We start from the raw sequence: 15192 nt of genomic DNA, 5'->3' as shown, positions 1-15192 counted from the left end.
CACATTCCAGTCCAGAAAGCCGGCCACAAATGCAAGGGAGTTGATCTTCCAGACAGATTCCATTCTTGCTGATAAATCTGCACTCTACAATATTTCAGTTACAGATTACAAACTAGTGACAAATCTTCTGGCCTCTTGCCCAGTTTCTAGGGTTCTCAGTTATTTTAGCCAGACTGTGTGGCATACATCCTTTCTGTCTCTTCACCATTCCCCACCCCAATGTTATCCCTGCTCTGCACGCCTCTCCCCCCCACTCTCCCCCCCCCCAACACCGCTCTGTTATCGCTGCCCAAGATCTGAGCGGCTAGGCTAGTGCAGCCAGAAAGTCTGCCGACTCTCCCCATCCAAAACTTCCTTCTGGTTGGTGGTTCCTCCTTTGGCTCTTTAGTTTTTATGGACAAATAGACATCGTGGAGAAGTTGCCAGCTGTTTAATTAATAGGGGCTGAGGGTGTAGGCCTGGGGAGGGAAGTCAGGGCGTCCTAGCAGCTGTGGGTTGCTAGTGGTCATAGTGGGTGAGTGGAAGCTCAGCAGGCAGGCCTAGGGGGTCACTGTGTTTGGAAATGCTTGGGATGTACTGGTGTTGTAGCTTTAGGGTTATAGGTGGAGGGGCATGAGCTAGAAGGAATAACCTTAAAGATTTCCTGATGAGCTGAATGTCTGCCTTTATCCTCTGGCTTGCAAATTAATGAAAAGCAAGCTGCTTGTAAACCCTTTCTCTGTGTGGACCTGCCAAGGCCTCTGTCAGATAGGAAGTCATTCTTTTGGTTCAAGTTCTGTGTCTACAGATCCTGCTAAAAATTTAGAGAAGTTACCCAAGGTGGGTAAATCATTTAGCTCTATCACAAACGTGGTTAATAGATGAAGTCGCTGTTTACCTAGCATGTACCATGGGGAAAAGATGACAAGGTCTGCCTACTCACCCTCACTGAAGCAATTTTTTTTCCCTTAAGTACCAGATGAATTCATGTTTATTCAAAAATAAAAATTGGTAAGGTTTAAAATAATAAGATATAATTTTAAAAAATCAGCTAAAATCTCTAACTCAAACTCTTCCAAAAACAACTATTAGTATTTTGGTATACGTCTTCCTGAATTATTAATATGTCCTTGTGCATATGTGGAACACTAAAATCACACTTCAGAGACAGTTTTCTTTGTGTTATCTATCCTCTACAACATCTTTTTAAAACTGTTGTGTATCTTTTCATCTCTGACTATGCCATCGTTTATTTAACCAATCCTCTACTGTTTGATGTTTGTTCCTAATTTTCCAGTATTATAAATAATTACTATGTGCACATTTTTAGTAGAAATCATGGTAATTTTTTAAAAGATTTTTTCCTCCATTCTTTCATGAGCAAGAGAGATAGACAGAGAGAATAAGACAGAGAGACAGGCACCCCCAGAAGGGTCCTGATGCTGTGGTCTGCCTCTAGTCTCAGTCAGTTCAGATCACAGACACACATGCACTTGGCCATACTGCAAGACATAGCAGTGCACTCAGGGACGTTTCTAGACATGAACCCAGAACCTTCCCATTTGGGTCAGCCTCACAGAGCTTTGTGGTTTTTATTTTTATTTTTTTTAATTATTTATTTAACTTTACTTATTCATTCATTCATTTTTAATTTGACTAGAGAGATACACACAGAGAGCCAGAAGGTGAGAGAGTAAGCCACCAGGTCCAGGACTCGAACCGTGGTCAGCCATGTGGGAGCACCCAGTGCCTTAACCACCACACCACCTGCTGGTCCCCGCAGAGCATTGTGTTTTACTGCCAGGCCATCAGGCCCCTTTAGTAAATATTTTTGATTAGAATAACTCTATCTAATAAAATAAATGTGATTGCTGGTCCCAAGTATACATATGTGTATTTTGATACTTTTTCAAACCTATTAGAATATAACTATCTTTTTTAAAAAGCTGTGCGAGTTTGCATTTCTATCAGAAATGTGAGAGAGTACTCCTTGTCCCCATCCTTGTCAACACTAAATAATACATTTCTTAAATTTGTCAATTTGAATGGTCTAAAATAGAACCTTGTGCATTTTTTTTCTTTTACTTATTTTTCAGATTCATATGAAGCAGGTTGAGTATATCATGCTTGTCATTTGACAACCCATTTTCTTTCTTTTATTTTTACTTTTTGTTTATTTTTACCATAGGGCTTGTGTGCTTGCCAGAGAGAGACAGCGAGAGGGAAAGTGATGTAACTCCCCTGAGGGGATGACCATGTTGTAATCCCTCCTCCACCATTCTCCTCCTGGGGTTTTGGGCACGTACATGCACCTGGCACGAGTTTTAAACCACCAGGTCTGGGACATGAACCATGGTCAGCTATGTGGAAGTCCAGAACCTTGACCGCCATGCCACCTGCTGGCCCCAGACAGCAGGGCCTGGCCAGGCTATTTTTTCATCATGGGCCTGGCCAGGCTATTTTTTTTGCTTATCTGTCTGTCTGCTTGCCTGAATTTATTCCTTTTTTCCCCCACACCCTATTCCAGCTCCCCTACTTCCCAGCTTCTCACTTCAGTAGCTATTCTACTGCAATCCAACATGTGGTTTTGTGCATATGTGTTCTTCTTGTTTCCCCTGTACGTATTTTAAATATTCATGAATATCACTGGATGAATATTTCATTCTTTCCCTTTTTCCATCACTAAGCAGTTTCCAAGATATGTGCACCTTTCAATGGTACGTCTAATCCTTTGTGCCTAGTTGCTGCTTTCTTGTTTAGTTGGCGTATCTCTGGCTCTTCATGAGGCTGAACAATTTTTTCACGTGTTTGTATTTTTTTCTTACTAACTCTATCCAGTACTTACAGGTTTTCAGAATATGGGGAGATCAGACATTCTCAGGTCAGGATGGAAAGCTCTCTGTTGGCAGAGGGAGGCAGGTGGAGTGCAGAAGCCCAGCTTGGTGGGAGACGGCAGATTGGAATATAAGGATCAAAGTGGGGATGGTCCGGCTCTCCTTTTCAAAGTCTGGCGTTTGAGCTTCTTAGGCAGCCAGCCTTGGCCTCGTGTGCTGTGATTAGGGGATGGAGGGAGGGACATAGAGCAGTCTGCCAACCCTCTGAGCCTCCCCAAGCTATTAATAATCACTTTCCAAAGGCCTTTGTCGTTTGTAGAGGCTGCAAGGAGAGAGCCTCTTTCTTGAGTATGAGGCCTCCAGGAAAGGCTGGAGCTGCTGGCATAATTCCTGTGGCCTCTCTTTCGTTGCTTCTGTCTCTTTCTAAGGGAACCTCCCTTTCCCATTGCCTCTTCCATCTTTCCCTCTTCTGTCTTATTTTGCACTTTCATTTGTTCTTCTTAAAATCACTTTGCTTTTGACATCAGTCGGGACAGGATTTGCTGACTCTCTCTCGTGCCATTCAAATGGTCACATACAACATTCTCTGCCTCCCCTCTTCTTTCTTTTCTTCTTTTTTCTCCTTGCCAGAGGATTCTTACATATAGACCAGAGACAGAGAAAGCAAGAGAGAGAGAACTTCTCAGCAGGGCCTGGTCATGTCAGTCCTTTTTTTCCCCCTTCATTTTACCATCCATCAGCATTCTAAATTAAAATCCTGCCTGGTGTGTTTATTTAAGCCACTGGGACTGGGCCTCAGACCTCTACCAGACATGCGGGATCCAGATCCTTTTGCACTTAACTGCTGTGTTTCAAGGCCAGCCCCATTTTGTTTTTCCAGACCCATCATCTCACCCATATCTTCATGAATTCGGCATGACAAATACTATTATTCTCATTTTGTAGTTCAGCAAACCAGGAAACAATGAAGTTGAGTTTAAAATAGAACATGTTTTCATCTAGCAAGAACTTTTTACTCAAAGTTTACTCACTGTCTCCTGATAATACTTGAAATCTTGACAAGTATTTTCGAGTCAGTTGTGAAGATGAGAAGGAAAGCTGGCTGCAGTCACAAAATGGATAGAAAACAGGATGAAGGAATTTTGTTTGTGTATGGCATACCTGTCTGTGTTTAAAATTTGGCCTCTTTCCGTGAAGTTGTGAATGAAAGTATCACGGTAGTTTGGAAATCTGAACTGCAGGCTGTCTGAAGTATCTGAGCAGGCCTACAGATCAAGTATGCTAATTCCCTGGAGACTTGTTCCAAGAGACCTTGGAAAAGGCAAGGAACCCAGGGCCCTTCTCTTTCCTTGCTCTGCAAGGCTGAGCCCTCTGGCATCTCTGCCCACTTTCTGGAGTCTGGAAAGGCTGTGAGGGAAATAAATCGCCTGCAAGAAGTGCTTTTAACACTTCCCAGGAAGAGGGCTGCATTTATTCTTACAGAAGCACAGATTTAAACAAAATTAAAACAATCTTCTTTTTTTTTTTAAACTATTTTATTTGACTTTACTTATGTACTTATTTTAATTTGACTAGAGAGGGACAGCATGAAAGAGAGAGAGAGGAAAAGCGAGAAAGCAAGCCACCAGCTCCAGGACTCGAACCATAGTCAGCCATGTGGGAGTACAGCACTCTTAACTACCCCCCCCCCTGCCGGCCCCCATTTAAATGACCAAGTACAAAAAAAAAAAAAAAAAGATTCTTATTTTCAGAGTAGGGTTTCAATATAGAGTTGCCAAAAGGAAAGTAATTTATTCCTTTAAATTTTCTGAAATCAATTTCTTAACAAGCCATGTCTTGTACTACTCCAGTAAAGTTAGGAGCCTTAACCAACTGCATGTTAGATCAGAAGATGGCTTACCCCTATTCATTCATTTTTTTTTTTTTAATTTATTGCCACGATTTTCAATAGATAACTCAAACTCTGAGACGAGAAATTGTGATGAAAAGTCAGGAAATGACCTCTCATTTTCATTATAACTCAAATGTAATAAAAGTCACATGCAAAATAAGCCTGCAAGAAGAGAGAATCTGCAGGAGCATATGTTCAGTGTTAGGACTTAGAAATAAATTGTTAAACACAGTGGGAGTATATCGTTAGAGGAAACAACAGCTTGGTGGAGGCCTGTGTTGAAGTAAAAATGTCTTCTGCTGTTGTCCAATCCAGAAAAAAGAGCTGGACCAGGAAGACCAGTATCACACTTGGTACTCTTTATAGAGCCTGTCCTTATAAGCAGGTCTCGACTGAAGCATTTATTAAATAAATATTGCAGCCTCAAGTTTTTCTATCTTATCATACCTTAAAACTGTGACCTCCATGCAAAAGGTAACCGATAGGCTGAATTCCTCATAACCAATCAAATAAAATCTACTGTGCATTCATTTACCGTATATTTAATGAGTATTGAGTGAATACCAGGCATCAATCTGGGCCCTGGGATATATTTAAGAGGAATAAAACATAGTGTGCATTTGAAAAGGTTATTACATTCCATTGAAGGAGATTGACTTGTAACCCAGTAATTAGTATAGTAGGATAATATCATAGAAGAGGCATGTGTACAATTCTGCTGAAACACAGAGAAAGAAATGACTCACTTTGGACAAGTGCAACAAAGCTTCACTGAATAGTGACAATTTAGGAACCACAGATATAAATGGGAAATGAACTATAAACGGTATCTCAGCGGCTAAGGTATCTCAGTGCCAGGGGCACTGCTAGCTGGGCACACATCCTGTGTAGGGCAGCCAGAACCTACGGGCAGGCATACGGCGTGCTTAGGGCACCGTGCTCCGTAGAATAGGCATGCATGCAGAGGGAGTGGAAGACACAGCTGGAAGGTTCAGGAGGGTCCAGTTTATGAGGGACCTGAATGTTGTCCTGTTGTTGACAGAAGCTATCCTACCCAGCCTCTGGGCCCTTTTCTGATTGGCAACACCAAAGTTGATATTAAAAGTATTTAATAAGTAGCCCAGTCACAATGGCCACAGCAGTGCTGAAGACCATGTGGAAGATGGAGGTTTGGTTCCCAGGTCAATTTGTACATGCCAGACTCACCTGTTACATGCCCATGCCTGTGATCTTGGTGACTAAAAGTCTTGGAGTAGGGGTATTGTGGTACGAGAGTTCTGGAGTGTGAGACCTCTTGAGGGTTCTTATTTCTCTGTGTGTGTGTGTCCCTCTCTCTTTCAGGAAGGAAATAAATATATTTTTTAAAATGCATTTAACGGGCCAGCAGGTGGCATGGTGGTTAAGACACTGTACTCTCACATTGTCAACTGCGGTTTGAGATCTGGACCTGATCATTTGCTTTCTCACCTTCTCTCTCCTCTGCCCCCCTCTCTCTCTTTCTGGTGAACACACGTGCTCTATAGCAAAACTTAAAATAATAACAACAATAATAAATAAAATAAATAAATAATTAAAAAATATATATTCAACAATGGCACAGATCCAGATCTGTCTGAAGGAGGAGGACCTAAATCCACCTCTGGGCCATTCCTTTTGCTGTCTGGAACATGGTGTCCTCCAGGGGTCCTAGAGATGAAGCCAGACTAGCAAGGAAATAGCAAAGTTGGGCATATTTTCTTATTCTATCAACTATGCAGCTGAGTTCCATTCAGCCAGTTCTCTAAACACCTGAGACACGGGGCAATGGCCTTGTCTCCTGTCCATCCTTGTCTCCTGGACAAAGATGATGTTATCCCCTAAAGATGTCATTAAGCGCCCTTTCCTTTCTCCACTGCCAGCTTGAACTCTCTAAAAAGCAAAACTGATCATTCCACTGTCCTGATTTAAACTTCATGAGATGAACTCCAAGGTCCTTACCCTGGCCCAGGGGACTTTGGTAGTCGGGCCCTTGTTTTTGTAGCCTCATTTTTCATTATCATCCCCCTGGACATTTATTTCCCAGTGCAGTTTGCACAGTGCCCCCTATAGGACTCCAGCGATGGAGTGTTTTAAACGTTCCTGTGGCAGACCCCAAGTCCCCTGGCTTCCCTGAGCCTAGCTGGGAAGTTTCTGAAGGTTACCATTCCACTTTGCATCCTTCTATTGAACATTGATCCATCAGCCTGCCATAACTTCTTAGACATGAGTTTGAGGGACCAGCAGTTAGCATAATGGTTATGTTGCTGGACTCCCATATAGTCGACCGCAGTTCGTGTCCCAGACCCGGTGGCTTAAAACTCACACTGGGCGCATGTGCGTGCGTGCCCAAGATCCCATGAGGAGAACAGAGGAGAAGAGATTAGGATTGTGGCGTGGCCATCCCCCCTGGGGGGTGATTTCTCGCTTTCTGTCTCTCTGTCTCTCTGGCGAGTGCATGCGCCCTATAGCAAAAACCTCCCCCCCCAAAAAAAGAAAAAAGAAATGAGTTTGGATGTTTTGTTTGATCGTATGTGTAGGTAACAACTTTTGTTCATCTCCGGAGTGATTGAGGCTAAGAGAGGAGCAGTGATAGACACTGTCGATGACGACAGTCAACAATCAAAGAGTGGTTGAATAAACAAATGACAGATTTCATGTGTGCCAAGGGTTGATTTGTCACTGAGATCTTTGCATCCACATCTTTAGTTATAATGTAGTGCCAGAAGCTTATCCTAAATATGACTGGTATTCTTGCATAACATATATAAAATATAAATGAGTTGAGTATAAGTAAAGCCACTCAAGAGATGTTTATAAAGCATAAGCAGTGTGCCTGGCAGAGTTAATAAAATAGAAATGGGCTCTACCCTCACAAAGCTTATGGTCTTGCATAATAAATAAGGGAAATTTCCTTCATTTCTGCTTCTTACCCATTTAGTCCAAGTCATTGTTCCTTCTTACCTGAACCACACAGTAAACACCAGGTCCTTCCTTCAACCTACCACACAGTAGCCAAAGAAGCTTTGAAAAATCTTGTTCATACCTTGGGTCTCTCCTTTGTGAGCCCATTCATAACTTCACACTGTAGGACAGAAAACCCAATTCCTTTTTTTATGGCCTTAGGACACATGTGACTGCTGGAGAGAGACAGTGAGAAGTAGCACCCTGGGGGAGGGGCCTGGCCATGCTCCAGTCCCTTCTCCTCCATTCTCCTCCTGGGATTTTGAACAGACATGCACACATGACTTGTGTGATTTTTTAAGCCACTGGGTCTGGGACATGAACTGCAGTTGGCCATGTGGGAGTCCAGTGCTTTAACCACCACGCCACCTGCTGGTCCCCAGAAATCTTAATTTCTTTTCATGGTCTCCAAGGCCAAGGATGATCAGGCCCCTGTCAATGGCTGCAGTCACAAATCATACCACCACATACTGCGCGCCTGCAGCTCCCACCACAAGGGCAGGCTTCAGCCCTCTGAAGAGCTCCACTCCATCCCTTCTCAGGCACTTGGCTCGCTCTGTGCTCACTCTCCCTGGGCATGGTTGCCCTTTAGATCTATCTGAAGTTGATCCCCACCACTGCCTCTGCAGCTACTCTTTACTGCAAAGCTCTTCCTCGCACTTAACATGAATTGTAATGATCACTGAATTTTTAGGGGAGAAAAATTGTCTGAAAATAAAACTTTCTTGTGCAATTTAGAACTGAAAGGAAAGGATTGGATCTTGAGGTGGCAATGCAGATATTCCTCCTTCTTCCTCGAAGGGGACGCTTAATTGAATTCTAAGGTGTGGCTGTCAAGCCATTTATAAGCAGCAAAGGCATTAATTCGCTCTACCAGTTTTGATCAGAATCAATGCCTCTGCCAAAAATATTTAAGTCCCATGGTGAAATAAATATTTTTTAAAATTAGGATGTCTTAACAAATGCCTACGTGAAGTTAGCCATAGGAACAGTTATCTGAATCTGAGTTATTCAGAATAAGCATCTCTCTGCAGAAGCGCTGAGGTGAAGAGCAAATATGAAGAGTAACAACAACAGGGAACCAGCAGTTAGCGTAATGGCTATGTCGCTGGACTCCCACGTAGTTGACCGCGGTTCGCGTCCCGGACCCAGTGGCTGAAATCTCACGCCGGGCGCGTGTGCGTGCGTGCCAAAGATCCCGAGAGGAGAATGGAGGAGAAGGGACTGCGGCGTGACCATCCCCCCTGGGGGGTGATTTCTCGCTTTCTGTCTCTATGTCTCTCTCTGTCTGTCTGGTGAGCGCATGCGCCCTATAGTAAAAAAAAAAACCCTCCAAAAAAAAAAAAAAGAGTAACAACAACAGAAAAATCAAATGTTGGAAGAGAAGGAAATTCCAGCATCTTAGAGGAACAGCTCTGATCTAGAAGCCACCCTGTAGTTAGAAACTGAGAGAAGCAGGCTCCGTGAGTCCTCGAGATCCACGTGCGGGTGGCTGCTATTTGTGGAAAAGTAGAGGGAAGAGTTGTGAGGAAGGCCAGGAAAAGGGGCTGGCAAGTGAGGGCGTGAGAGAGAGGTGGGGCGTGGGAGGCAGAGAGCAGTGGATCCTGAGTTGTGCTGGGTCTGGGAAGGTCTAGTCAAGGACTAGAAGAGAGGGCATCCCTTCTGGCTGGTTCTGGCGGTGCTGGAGGTGAGAGGTGAATGTGTGGGCACTTGGTTGTAGTGCGATTATAGAAGACAGGGTCAGAGGCATCTGATTTCATTGGACAGCCCTTCTTTGGCAAGAAAATGATGACTTTTCTTTTCTGTGACTCCGATTACTCAAAAGGCTCTGATTTCATTTTTCAAATGTCGGCTCCATCCTTTTTTGAAGTTGTACTTTTGGCTGACAGACATATTTTCTTTTTTTGAGAGATTTTTTTTTTTTTTTTTTGCTATAGGGCATGTGAACTCCCCAGAGAGACAGAGAGAAACAGAGAGAGAGACAGAAAGCAAGAAATTACCACCCCCTTCACCCCCACATCCCCTCGGAGAGGATGGCCATCCTGCAATTCCTTCTCCTTCATTCTCCTCTCAGGATATTGGTCACACATGAACATGTACCTAGTGTGAGTTTAAGCTGCAAGGTCCAGGACCTGAACCATGGTCTACTACATGGGATGTGGCGGATATAACCATTAGGCCATCTGCTCGTGCCCCAGAAATAATTTTTTTTAGGAGGTGAGGTTACATTTCTCCTGAGGGGTACACATGTGCATAGCAATTTAGGAAACAAGGAGCCAGCCAACATCCTCCTTGTGAATTCTAAAACCTTTGAAAGAAAAATGTTGACCAGCTCTGTCTATAGTAGGCTATTCACTGATCTTACTGTTTACTTGTAGTCTGTCATGAGTCCTGTGTGAGCTGCTGGGGTCCCACGGAGAAGCACTGCTTGGCCTGCAGAGAGCCCCTCCAGGTGCTGCGAGAAGGCAGCTGTGTGACCAGCTGTGGTGAAGGCTTTTACAACAGACAGGGCACCTGCAGCGGTAAGTGCTGGCTCCCAAGCCTCTCCCTTCCTTTTCCTCTTCCAGCATCCTTGTTGGATTCCAGTCACAGCTCCTGCAGCCAGTGCTACTTCTGTTCAACAAATATGCAAATCGTTACTGACACTGATGTTGTTTTAGTCATTTATAAGGCACAATCACCAGTGGGATCCCCTTTAAATGTCCTGACAGCTCTTTAGGGTTGGGGTGTTCATTCTAGCCTTTTCCTTAGATAAAGACAGTGAATTCCAGGCTGCCTGCCCAGGAGCCAGAGCTAAAGGGAAAGGACCAAGGCGTCCACTCACACCTTCCTTTTTTCAGGTCCCAAATCAACACCAGTGCCAACCTGCCTTCTAAATATACACAGGGACAGAGACCCATGCCAGCTCAGGGCACACTCACCTTTGGTGTTGGTGCCACTGGCTTACAACTGAAGCAGCTGTCGTCTTTTCTACCTTGAGCACCCGTGGCCTTAACAGTAACATAACACTAACCCAGCTCAGTGTCTTCTTTTTTGGGCAAGTTGGAAGGACTTTATAAATATCGACCCAGTGAGACACAGTCATGGTGGGGCACAGAGAGTGTGTGCCCTCCATATGGGAGGTCCATGTTCAGTTCCCCGAACATGCCAGATGAGGCAGTACGCTGTAATCCTGGCTAATTAGGATGCCGAGGCAGGAGTGTTGTGACATGGTGAGAACCTGTCAAAAATCTCTCTCTTTTTCTCTTGCTCTTTCTCTTTCAGAAGGGGAAGAAAAATAACTCATGAAGAGGTAGGAAGGTATAGGGAAAGGCATAGTTTGGGGCAAGTTCCTTCATCTGCCAGTTTCCCATCTTAAAATGGGGATCATAGTAGCATCTGTGATCAACAAAATAATGGCCTCCAAAGATAATTCCAGCATAGCTTATATCCTGATCCCCCAAAATAGCAATGTGTTACTTTGGATGGTAAAAAGTACTTTGTAGGGATGATTAAGTTGAGGATCTTGAAATGGGAATAATTTCTTAGATGATCTGGTTGAGCCCTGTGTAACCACAAAGGTCCTTATATGATGGAGGCTGAAAGGTCAAGTCAGAGAAGGAGATGTGAGACTGGAACCCAAAGTCAGAGTGATGGAGTGGTGCAAGGAAGGAGCCATGAGCATTCAGGCAGACTTTCATACCTGGAAAATGGCAAGAAAATGATTCATCATAGAGCTTCCAGAAGGAATGCAGCCCTGCTAACACCTTGATTTCTTTTTCTTTCTTTCTTTTTTTTTTTTTTTTTGAGATGTTTTTGTTATAGGGCGCGTGCGCTTGCGAGAAAGAGAGAGACAGAGAGATAGAAAGCGAGAAATCACCCCCCAGGGTGGATGGCCATGCCGCAATCCCTTCTCCTTAATTCTCTTCTCAGAATCTTGGGCACGCTTGCACACGCGGCCAGCATGAGTTTCAGCCACTGGGTCTGGGACTCGAACCATGGTTGACTACATGGGAATTCAACGACATAGCCATTATGCTAACTGCTGGTCCCCTGACACCTTGATTTTTAAGACTTCTGACATCTAAAATGGTAATAAATTTGTATTGTTTTAAGACAAAGAGTTTGTTTTAACTTGTTACAACAGCAATATGAAACTAATACATACTGAACTCAGAAGTCTATTGAGAATACTTAGTTAATGTATGCCAAACACTTAGAACAGGGCCTGGCACAGAGCAACTGTTAGATCAATATTTGGTGTTTAATCCTCACAACAATTTCATAAGATATTTTCATTCTCATTATCTAGATAAGGAAAGAGAGAAGGATAAGAATGTTACCTCAGGTCACACAGCTAATAAGGGGTAGAGTTGGAGTCAAGTTGGCTCTGGAGCTTACCTACCTTTGAACCACTGTGCTACTATTATATGGGCCTTATGCATTTCTGCTTACTTTTTTTTTTTTTCCTATTTTCCTTCTCTTTATCATTTCCTTCCTTCCTCCTCCTTCTTCCTTGGCTTCCTGTTAGTCTTTAGATGAGCTGGCTACTCTGGGGACATTGCTGGGTCTTCAGGTGGACATCCCCACAGTAAATGAAAGGTCTGAATTGAGTTGGCTGCAATGGTCACACCCCTAGAAAGCCATGATGGCTTCCTTCTCATAATTAAGTCCACTCAATCGATAAAGGTGTGCAGCCCATAAAACTTGTGTGAGTTCTTGTCCACATTTTGCTCACTGATCAGGGCAAGAGCACAAATGAGATGATCTTTGGGATTTGACAAATCCACTTGTCTCAGGAAAGAGAGCAAGCCCTGGCAGCTCCTTGCACCATGCTGTGCAGAGATTGATCAGCATTGCTGGTGTAAAAAAATCTCAGTCACTAGAATGAGTCACAGGTGTTTTTGTGTGGATTCAGGAGAGGAGGAAAGAAAGGCCAGGCTGCCATTAGCCTGAGCATGTTAATCTTTTCCTGCAGCATCACTACCCTGCTCAATTAAGTCAGATGTATTCTCTAAAGGTCGACAGATGTCAAATTTGCAATAATCCAAAGGCCTAAAGGCATTTACCCTTTACATCCCCAGGGAGGCTGGTTACTGTCACTGACAGAGCAAAAGTGACAAGGACTTGCTACTGAGACTCTACAGTATCTGGATCAGAAAGCTACTTTTCTGGGGCAGCAGTGTATATAAAAAGAAGGATAGTTAGTGGGACCCTTGAGGCGGTGAGAGGTAGGAATTTTCTTGGGCTTAGAGGCTGTTGAAGAAAGCCAGACCTCCTTGCAGACTAGAAGAACTGAAGGAGATTGCTTAACAGGTGGCTTAGGGAGAGAGTATACATCTGCAATGATATCTGTATACACTTTGAAAAGCATCAGAACAAAAATGTCCAGACTGGTGGATAGACCACAGCTGACTTTAATCAGCCGGCTAATCAATTGATCAACAAGTAATTACTGCACGCATACCATGTGCGTAGCACAATGCGAGAATTTGTGATGCGAGAGTTTGAGATTGGAATTAGCCATAAGGCCTTTTCAGAAATGAAGCTGGAGCTTCTAAAAGCTGAGCACTTTTCACAAAATCGTTAGACTTTGTATCAAATGGCTTCAGCAATGTTCACATAAATATTTTCTAAAACAACAGTGAACCAAGTCGCTGATTGGTATCGGAATGTTAATTAAGACATTGAGTTCTGATAAAGTTGACTTATTTCCAATTCAGATTAGTGTTTTTCATGATAAAGTCAGGCTGGTGTTGGTTTAATAATTTATAACCAACCAGCCCATATCTGTAGACATCTCAAAGTCAAGTGCTGAGAAAAATCCAGCATAGCCTGTTGTAAGTGGTCGTGTGCCCTGGCCAAATGAACTTCCAGTAACCCAGCTCATCTGTGGTACGTGTTCCAAGTTACACAAATACTAGATATGAAGGGTGGAGCTAATCAAAGGAAAAAGCTCCTCATTCTTTACTCGTGAAGTATTTGTGCTATAAGGAAGGGCTTTTCTGACTCTAGCTAACACAATAAATCAAAGCAAGTTCTGAAGTTCCTGTTAGCCATTCTTTGTTTCTCGTCTCCTCTTTTTCTTCCTGTCCTCTATTATTTTTTAGAGGTTTTTGCTATAGGGCGCGTACGCTTGTCAGAAAGACAGAGAGAGACAGAGAGACAGAAAGTAAGAAATCACCGCCCCCAGGGCTACAGCCACGTCGCAATCCCTTCTCCATTCTCCTCTCTGGATCTTGGGCACACAAGCACATGCGCCCGGTGTGAGTTTAAGCCACTGGGTCTGAGACTTGAACTGCGGTCGACTATGTAGAAGTCCAGTGACACAGCCATTATGCCAACTGCTGGTTCCCCTTTCCTCTTTTTTTTTTATCTTCCTTTTCCTTTTTTGCCCAAGCAACCATTTTAATTTTTAAAATCTTTTTGCTTTATGAGTTTATCTAAACTGGATATTTTTGTTTTGAGTGTACATATGGGGTGATGGAAGTCCTTCACAAAGTTCATGGAAAATACATATTATGAAAAAAACAATAAATGGATTTTGACTTTTGGGGCAACAGAATAAACTCATATTTTAATTCCATTTTTACAGGACCTTTCTGAAGTCCCTTGGTATATTTAATTTTCTCACATGATGTCATATGATCACATGTTCATGCTGTAGCCTTCTTTTCTTACTCAGCACTATATAATGTCAAAACTCCTCCATGATAGGCCACCCGGTAGTGTGTTGGTTAAGGCGGCGGGACCCCAGATGGCTGACTGTGCAGTTCAAGTTAGGGGACTCAGTGGCTTGAAAATCATGCCAGGCGCATGTGCATGTCCAAAATCCAGAGAAGAGAATGGAGGAGAAGGGATTGCAGCATGGGCACTCCATAGGAGTGGCTTTCTCATTTCCCTCTCTCTGTTTCTCTCTGGGGAGTCCATATGCTCTATAGCAAATTCAAAAAAAAGAAAAAAAAGTCTTCTCAGTGTTATGCCATCTAGTCCTTCCCTTCTCCCTCATGCCCAGGACTCACTGGTGGACTTCCCCACTTTTCACCCACGTTCTCTCCCAATGCCAGACACCTCTCCTCCCATCCCCAGGCCATTGCATCAGAAAACAATGTTACACATGTCACTGTATGAGCCTTGGTAACAGAGCCCTCGGGATCTGTACCCAGGAGCAAAACTGCTGGTTTCTTTACCCTGGAGAGGTTTTTGCTATAGGGCATGTGTGCTCGCCAGAAAGACAGAGAGACAGAGAGAAATCACCCCCAGGGGGGACGGCCACGCCGCAGTCCCTTCTCCTCCATTCTCCTCTCGGGATCTTGGGCATGCATGCACATGCACCCAGAGTGAGTTTAAGCCACTAGGTCCGGGACTCATACCGTGGTCAACCACATGAGAGTCCAGCGACGTAGCCATTATGTCATCTGCTGTACTAGTTTCTTTACTCCGCATGTTCTTTTTGTAACCAGCAGTGCAGGGTGCTCACCAGAGTTGCTGCTCAGTCTATACTCTCCAGCATGGGAGTTCTGTCATCTC

At 43.7% G+C, this 15192-nt stretch overlaps 1 protein-coding gene across 1 annotated transcript in view; it reads left to right on the top strand.

Annotated features, from left to right (window-relative positions):
- The window catches only part of FRAS1 (Fraser extracellular matrix complex subunit 1), a 321939-nt gene that overhangs the window by 60826 nt on the left and 245921 nt on the right, over positions 1-15192 (top strand). The window contains 1 exon segment of the mRNA XM_027773018.1: positions 10062-10205. Coding sequence (XP_027628819.1) covers positions 10062-10205 — 144 coding nt within the window.

This window comes from Tupaia chinensis, unplaced genomic scaffold (genome assembly GCF_000334495.1).
Source record: "Tupaia chinensis unplaced genomic scaffold, TupChi_1.0 Scaffold000318_1, whole genome shotgun sequence".
In the NCBI taxonomy this organism is placed as follows: Eukaryota; Metazoa; Chordata; class Mammalia; order Scandentia; family Tupaiidae; genus Tupaia; species Tupaia belangeri.
This window is presented reverse-complemented; position numbering and strand designations above follow the sequence as displayed.